Below are 9,164 nucleotides of genomic sequence, written 5' to 3'. Positions count from 1 at the left end.
ACAACAATAACCGACATGACTAGTAATGTATACAGAAAAATATCACATACATTATATTATTTACAAAAGATTTCAAAGCACATTAATGTACGCATGTTCTCAGACAAATGAAATAAATTCACTTTCCACTAAAGATCGAAAACCGTTCAAAACACTGTCACCATAATAGCTACACTTTAGTATCTTTAATTGTTATAAGTTTTCGATTGTACCTATATTTATAAGGGACGAGAAATGGGTAGGAAATAAATGTCGACTGTATTTAAGTCTGCAAAAATTGTCAATTCTTAAAGGAAATGTTCGCACACAGCGGGAACATTCGCCTGGCGAATCCGACCTCAAGGCACCGACGTCTTCGCTCTGAAACAATACATATCTTATGGATAAAATGTTAGGAACGTTAATCAAAAAAGAGTTTTATAAAGAAAAACTTATGTAACAAAAGTTATAAGGAAAGTTATAGTCGTGTAAATAATAAATTATATATGGATTTCGATTAGGAAACGTATGCTATGATATTTTTGTCTATTCAATCGTCATATACTTACGTAGACAGGTTACGATGTGGTTTCAGAATTATCTTTTTATCTTTTCGGAGTACCTGTTGGAGTTTCAGTTATGAGTGAAACAAAAATTAAAATATTGTCATGATTCATTTTGAAAACAAAAAAAAAAATAATGTATTTTTGTATAGTATAATTGTATAAAGAGAAGGATGGAGAACTGGTAGAGAAGGAACAACGGAAAACTTACGTGTTTTGGTTGTGGGACTCGGAGTGCGAGGCCGCGGGCGGCAGGAATCGCGCGAGAGGCCGCTGCAGCAACAGCTGCCGGAACGTCTGCCGGAACTGACGGGACATCGAGCAGTACAGGATAAAGTTGATAGCACCATTGACCAGAGCCAACATGTCCATGATCTCTCCAAATAAATTGTAGCATCGTTTGAAGAAGCAGGGCCCGAGCAAACCACTCATCAGTCCCATGATACCTTGAGGAAGTTCTGTGACGAGAAACAGTAACAGAACTGCCAGTAGCATCTTCGTTGTTCTGTCAGTCCTTTTGTCCGCTTTGTGCTGACGTTTCACCATCTTCTCTGCTGCAGGGCACGCGCTGTAATTCCTCAAATTCTTCTGATGCTGGTTGGCGCTGTACAGGGCTCCTATAAGCCAAAGGCTTATAACTGTTAGTATCGAGCAAGGTAACAGTTTGATGATAACTCCGTGCACCCAGAAGTTTATTTGGTACAAAGTGCCCTGGCTGTCGGAGTCGACATGGTACGCAATGTCAGGGTTTCCGTTGACGTCACTCACGTTCTTTGTATGAATATCAAATACCTGTCAAATTACAAACATACATTCAATGGTAATTTTTATTGTGTGAAAAGCCTTTGAATATATTTGTTTTATAAATTCGATAAGCCAATTATGAATGCCTTTGGTATGTGTAAGTGAATAGAAGTTGAATAACGCTAGTTTTGTACTGAACCACATTGACTGTATAAGACTGCTATTTTTATGATGGCGCCGCGCCAGTGGAGATAGTTCATACACTTTTCTTAGAAAAATGTAACAGTGAAAACCGGATTTACTGAACTCACCATAAATGTCGGAGTACACAATATCGGCGGCAGAATGAAGCTTGTAAGGATTGCGAGGCTGCATCTTCGCTCCGTACAAAGTATATGGCTTCTGTCGGAGTATCTAAAATTAATTTCATATTAGAGTACATATACATTCACATACGAGTATGTATCAAAGGCTAAAGTTAATAAACGCAGCCATAAAGTTTGTAATTAACTTTTTTTTAAATTCACATTTCATACATTTCATTTCCATATTTAATTAATTTCATTTCAAAGCGTGACTGCTCAATTTGTAAAAGCTAGGGCTAGAATTAAATGTAAATAGTCATCTTAGTTATCGCATCTCAACCACTTTACATAATGAAATTAAAGGTATTTTGGTTATGCTAACATACGCAATGGTACAGAAATACTATTGACCTTTTTTTCCAATATAAATTTTCCTTATTACGCTCCAACAAAATATAAATGCCTGAGCCAACATTCCTTTCACACAATACATATAAAAATTCTGATTACAACACTTCCAACCCACAATTTCCATTACATACTGGGCTTAGCATTCAAGGGAACCAGTAATACTTACTTAATGGCGACATATCTCCATATGGCGAGAGCAAGCGTGAGACAGATGGACGCCGTATGTAGTATTTGAGCAAAGTGCATGTGAAATAAAAGGTACATAGCCCAAGAATATGGGAAATCCAACTTTTCCGGCAAAACCTAAAAACAGGTCAATAAAAAAATTACAACTTCTTTTTATTCTTAAAGATATTACAAATACATAACTTTAAAAAGTTTATAACTTTATGAAGTTTTAGGAATAAGATATTTCGTTTGTTGTTTTACATCTTCAATTATTTTAGTCTAATTTCAAAACTTCGTATAAATTCTTATATTTCATTTCATGTAAACTTTGATCTTTACGTATTTTTGCGAACCATTAAATGAGCATTATCGTAGAATGTTTTCATTGTGTTGCTCTTTTAAAATTAAAAGTAAGGGTGGTTTGATTTGTATTATCTCCAGAGTTTCAGTGGTAGAGTCAGGCTTATCGATTACTTAAATTTATCACTCGTTACTTTATTATATAATACTAGCTGTCGCCCGCGACTCCGCCCGCGCGCAGTTAAAAAAAATAAATGAAAAATAGATGTTGGCCGATTCTCAGACCTACTGAATATGCTCACAAAATTTCATGAGAATCGGTCAAGCCGTTTCGGAGGAGTACGGGAACGAAAAATGTGACACGAGAATTTAATATATTAGATGTTAAAAGTGCCATTAATATATTTTTAAACTATTTAAAAAAGTAATCTCTTACTAAATATTTATATATCGCGAAAGGTACATATTCGACCATCACAAAAACGTCCGCAACGGCAAGCCATTTGAGTAGACGGTTGATCGGTGCAGCCGCCATGTCTTTCCTAGTGAGCACAGCAATATTCATAGAGTTTGCCAGAACACCAATAGTGCACACCTGCAATAATAACAAAAGAATAAAGTAAAGGTCGCAGTCAAGAACCACGAAAGTGAGAGCTAATACAATATCACAATTTTACGGTTTTAACTTACATTCCCATGAAAAGAAAAAAAAAAGCCAGTGAAAGTTTCAGTTACTAAATAATAAATCAAAAACTGCACATAAAATGACTGTATCCTTCTTCTGCATGCATCGGAACGTAATTAATAATTGAAAAAAGACGGTACTTTTTTTACGGTAGCAGAATGTCTAATTAGAGCGTCAAATGTATCAGTTTTCCCGCGAGAACTGTTCGCAAACGTTCAGTAATTAAATATGTGCGTTAAAAATCGTAAATAAATTTTGTTGCAATGTGTTATTCGGGTATAAGAAGAAAATCTACACTTAAAATGATACACTTTTTGATATTTAATTGTTAAAGTGTTAAACATTTGTCCGGAATATTCACAATGTAGTGTCAATTAGCATACTTTGAATACATTTGACAACCATTTAAAAGTATAACAAAGAGTACTTTAAATTCGATAATAAAAATGGATGCAAATTAAAAAGTGATTCGATTTTACCAAAGTTGAATGACCTCAATAACTTGTGGACAAAATTTCTCAAAAGTGAATGAAATAGATCTTTTTATTATTACAGCGGCACTATAAATAGTAACCATCGACGAATTCTAAGTATTGTAAATATTTCTTTTTACTTAAGTTTTACGTACGGTATTTAGAAGAAAACTTTCTATTATGAGCGATAAAACTATATTTAGAAACAGCTATATTTTGAACATGTATTTATTTACCATGTTATATTTACTTCATTGTTTCTTGTACAGAAAATTATTGATTTAAAAAATATTCTTCTGTATCTTTTAGGCGTGCCGGCATAAATTATTATTGACATATTTATGAAACAAATTAGTGAGTCGCGAGGCGTGAAACGCTTTTACGTCAATTTGATTTTTCGCAACGTTGGTTCGTAGAATCGTAGATAAATCTGTATTATTATATTGAATAATGTTTTCGATTCTACTAAATGCTTTATTATTAAACATATTAAAATGATAGGAGTATATTCTTGTAATTTCAAATAATTGGTAATAACAACTAATATAAATTAGTCATAGTCAATAATAACTAATATAGATCATGTAAATATTGGCGAAAGGTCTTAAACAAATGTGAAATAATTGATAATTTATATTATCTCAGAACTACACTTATATTTCTATTAAATTAAAATCGTTAATATTAAATAAAAAAAACATATTTATAACTTTTTAACACATTCGAGGTTGCGTGATGAAAAATACTTGGATTATTCAGCTGGAAAAAGTAACAATTGATAAAAAATGTTTCATTATCATCATCATCATCAGCATCAACCTGCCCTTATCCCTATGGAGGGGTCAGCACAGTATGTACTACTCCTACATATGTCTATATCAGCCGTCATATCTGAATTCACCCTTTTCTTACGCATATCCTCTTTCACGCAATCCATCCATAATTTCTTTAGTCTTCCTCTACCTTTATAGCCGTTCTTCATTCATCATCTACATTCAATCTCATTATTTTTTTGTTTATATGATCATCATCCCTTCGACATAACATGTTAAAACCATGCTAACCTTCTGCTCCTCAATTTCTCGATAACTGGCGCTACTTTCAAACTTTCTCTGATATACACCTTATTATATACCTTATTATATTTTCTTGTCATACCACACATCAAGAGCTAGTAATATGGATATTAAGTACAATCAGAAATTTGTTATGATAAGTACTTATGAGCTAAAGAGCTTAAAGGGACTTAATCTTAAGATCTACAAATCCGATTTTATTCCAATAAATTGCATTCGACAGTTCAATTATATTGTTAGGTTAGGTTGTAATTTGTTTGACACTAAGCTATACGGACAGTCGAGAGAAGATCTGATATAACTGTAAGAACATTGTTTTAAGTTTGAAAAGTGACAACGTTTATGTTTCTAGCAAAATTTATTATAAACTCGCTTTTCCTAGCGACTATGTCTTCGTGGAATAAAAGAAGTAACCTAGCTTAGTCCATCATAAATACATAAAACCTTTTAACTTTTAGTAAAAGTCGCCTAGTAATCGTGTTTGCCGTTTCGAAGATTAACAGAACAAACACGAATTTGCGGACAGAGACAAATAACAATAAAAAAATAGTTTTTCATTAAAACACGAACTCGAGCGCTCGAAATATGATTTTTTTATTACATACAGGCACTCCAATTTTATAAACTATATAGATAGATAAATACTCACCAATAAACTAACGTATCCGTGAATTCCATTGTATGTTTCTATTACGTGTCTAAAGTCACCATCGCAGTAGCCACAGGGGTCGGGTTTGATTGTGAGATTGAGTTTGCTCTGTACATCACTCACAACTTTCACTAGAATCGAGCCCAAGTTACTGCCTTGTCCTCTGCTAGCCTGCTCACGTAACAATGTCAAGATCTTGGTCTCATTAATGCTCTGGCTATCCGAAGAATTGCCGGATGCGGCCAGTATCTCTTGAAATATATTGTAAAGAATCTGCGATTTGTTTGTCATTTTTAATTTTTAATATTGTTCTTTAAATAGGTTGTAAGCCACTTAGCTGTTGATCCGCATTGTTATTTTTATTTGTGATAAATCTGAAACAATAGAAAATGACTATGTTGTACACATGTTGTCGACAGATCAGTAAAAAGTACTTATGTTATATAATTATGCAAATATACATTATGATATATGATATTAAAACAGAATATAATAAATGAGTCAACGAATGTTGTTATTTATCAATTCTATAAGAAACTAATTCACGCATCACCGATTTCAAATAGTGCTAATTAACTAATTCTGGTTTGAATTTCGTAGATCTTAATACGGTCAGGAAGCGGTGTATTTGAACAAGTAAAGTGTTTGGATGCACCGCAGCGCAGCTATCATATTAAATTCAATTAATTTATCCGAATTTAACCTAAAATTATGGTTGAGTAAACACGTGACGATATAAACTCCAATAACGTTAAATGGGAGATGTTAATGATACGAATTGTTTCCATTTCATAAAACCTTTACGTCCCTTAGATATTGTTCGTGGTACCGAGTAAGTTTTACTATTGTATTATTTCTATATATGTTCCTTAATATACCTATTTATGGATGAAAATCCTCTCAACAAGGCTGTAGTATTTAATGTAGGATCTTTTTTATATTTTTTTCTTTTTACTCTTTATTGTTTGACGGTTATTTTTAATTCGATTAGATTTTAAATTTAGACGGAGGAAGGATTAAATGACGAGAAGACGAACGAAGAAAGTAAGTAAGAAATAATGAGGATAAAACGAAGTTTTTTTTTAATATAAGCCACTCCCTACATAAAATATTTACAAACGGTGTGCTTCACCTACCATTAAATAACGCTATCCCTTTTATTCGCCTCTAAAAACTGAGATGTTTTTAAAAGATACAATATGAATTCGCATTTCGTAAAATATTCAATTAGAAATTGAATAATTAAAATTTCGGTCCCCTTTTATTTTATTAATTATCAGTTTAAACATTTCGGGTCAAAGGTCGTCGTTTAACTCATTTTAAAATCAATTAAATGTCCCTAAAGTGGTAGGAATCGAATTTACAATTTACCTACTCAAAGTTAGGAGCCTACTTGGAGGGTTATTTCCGATATCAATTAACAACAAGTATTGCCTAACATACAAAGCTAATTGAAATTTGAAGGTTCGGTTATGTTTAGTATAATAGAACCATATATCGGTGGCTTTTATGTGTAGAGGCAGAACTGCTGCTTTAATCTTTGTTTAATTATGTAAAAAGTCCAATCGGAATCTCGGTTCAAGTACGGTAAAGAGTAGCATTAGGGGAGCGGGGACGGTGTAGAGGTACCGCATCAGTAGTTTTACTTAGTACTTAACAATAGCTCCGCTCGCACATTAAAAAATAACATGAAAATAAAGTAAGAAATTTAATATAAATAATAACAAGACAGTGTAATAATTCTTAGTCCAAATTTTACAAATAGTGTACTAGATCTGACGTGAAAAGTAGTTTGATTTTTCACTTCTGGCAGTTAACGTACTGTCTATCGATATTAAGTTCTAATAACGAATAAAGACCCTTATTATTACTTAATTGAATTTAGACTGTGTGTGGCAGCTATATTCATGTTTAATTAGGGTATTATAATTAATCAACATATTATATTTCGAAATTGTATGATCTGTTTGTAATACCACAGTCTCAATCTATTATGCTTATGAATTTGCGTTAGACATTTGAATGAACGTAACCGTCAGACGTTGATTTAAAAACAAGAATGCTATAATAGTAATATAACTTTAGTCTTAATCTTCTAATATATAAAATTCTCGTGTCACAGTTTTCGTTCCCGTACTCCTCCGAAACGGCTTGACCGATTCTCATGAAATTTTGTGAGCATATTCAGTAGGTCTGAGAATCGGCCAATATCTATTGTATATATTAGACTAGCTGTCGCTCGCGACGCCGTTCGAATGGAATTAAAAAAACCTTGTAGTATATGATGTGTTCTTTCAGACATTATTCTATATCAATGCCATCCATTAAAACAAACATTCATCCATTCATCTAAACATTCGAATTTCTAATATTACTAGCTGTTGCCTGTAAGTCCGTGAGGACTTAAAAACAACAATTTCATCAAGATCTGTTGATATTAAGTACACTTAGCAGGAACTCTGTGTTTTATAAACTTTATTCAAGCTTTTGTTAACGTAGCAATGGACTGTGAGCGTGGTAGTTTTTAAACAAAATACGAGGGAAGACTTAAAGAATGCAGTATAAACTCGCATACAACTGAAATTATAATATACTAGCTTTTGCCCGCGACTCTGTCAACTCGGAAATAAAAAAAACTTAATAATTAGTCTGTGTTCTTCCAGACTATGATCTACATCTGTGTCAAACAAACATCCATCCATCCATCCAACCATCTATCTAAACTTTCACATTTATAATATTAGTAAGATGTAAATACTCGTCTTACTTCCCTTTTTGCACGTCTGATCGTAGGTAAATATTTTACGGGTATGTATTTTGTGAACAGCGGTAGGTAGAGTCCACGGCAATTAAAATATTTCCGCGTGTCGTTTGATGAATGTGTATACCGGATGCCGAATTGATGTGGCTGGAGACGGGACTTAAAAAAGGGAAATAACCCTTTCAGTACCTAACTCTGTTAATTACAGGTAAGCAACGCATTAACACGTTAACTGCGGATTGAGGCAGGATAGGCCCAAAGCGTGACTTCTCGCTGGTGCGGCAGTCAAAATCGGGTTGTTTCGCTCTGTGCGGGAGGCTACTAGATCAGTATTTCTATGAGTACGACAGAGACAAATATATAGAAATGTTTCTCTTGCGATATCTAGCCCAATAGCGTAATTAGATAAAAATGAGGTCCCACAGGCCCCAAACGCACTAAAAAGAAATAAATTACGCCTAGTGCGGATTGAGGTCAAATCTATCTCAAAATTTGTAGGCCTCATGGCCGCACTGCACGAAGCGCGGGCGGCGCGGGCGCCGCGCATCCTAGCTTAGTGTTGTGGAAAGTTTCGATAACGTTTCGAGTTTCGAGGACGTTTTGGCAGGATTTATTAAAGATTAAGCGTAGAACTTTATTTTAAAATCCTTAACGTTTTAAACCAATAATGGCACTTCATCTGACATATTTGAAAATGTTTATTGGAGTTATGAGAAACTATGTTGACCTCGGTAAAAATTTTACTTATACCATACAAAACCTAAATTACTGCAACTTTGAATTTTAAGGGGGTGGCCTGTGTCTATGATGAACCAAAAGTGCATAAATCGGACACAGAATGTATTTACGAGCCAGAAACACAACACTAAAAGCCAAGCTACTATTAACTAATTCTACTTAAATAGCACGATTAGCACGTCTTATACTTAATATAATATTCGCACGCACGCACATTCACCACTAACAATACTCAATTATCATCATTATTTTGTTTTGCACATGGGTGTTGCCTTAAAATGTGTGCTCAGTTTTGGATTATTCTTCACTGTT

General features: G+C 33.7%; 1 protein-coding gene across 1 annotated transcript; it reads right to left on the bottom strand.

The window, feature by feature from the left end:
* Positions 1 to 749: 749 nt before the first annotated feature.
* LOC106716653 (G-protein coupled receptor dmsr-1) lies at positions 750 to 5,708 on the bottom strand. The gene is made up of 5 exons (XM_014510211.2): positions 5,354 to 5,708; positions 2,907 to 3,065; positions 2,169 to 2,305; positions 1,598 to 1,700; positions 750 to 1,334 (listed from the first exon to the last, which is right to left on the bottom strand). Exons 1-5 carry the CDS (start codon positions 5,642 to 5,644, stop codon positions 750 to 752), a joined length of 1,275 nt encoding a protein of 424 aa, XP_014365697.2. The 5' UTR covers positions 5,645 to 5,708.
* Positions 5,709 to 9,164: the final 3,456 nt, after the last annotated feature.

This window comes from Papilio machaon, chromosome 16 (genome assembly GCF_912999745.1).
Source record: "Papilio machaon chromosome 16, ilPapMach1.1, whole genome shotgun sequence".
NCBI classification, from domain to species: domain Eukaryota; kingdom Metazoa; phylum Arthropoda; class Insecta; order Lepidoptera; family Papilionidae; genus Papilio; species Papilio machaon.
This window is presented reverse-complemented; position numbering and strand designations above follow the sequence as displayed.

Coding starts and splice junctions, on each gene's coding strand:
- LOC106716653 (XM_014510211.2), bottom strand. CDS start 5,644: ATGACAAACAAATCGCAGATTCTTTACAATATATTTCAAGAGATACTG. Junction 3,066..5,353: donor ACGGATACGTTAGTTTATTG/GTGAGTATTTAT, acceptor TTATTATTGCAG/GTGTGCACTATTGGTGTTCT. Junction 1,701..2,168: donor TGGAGATATGTCGCCATTAA/GTAAGTATTACT, acceptor AATTAATTTTAG/ATACTCCGACAGAAGCCATA.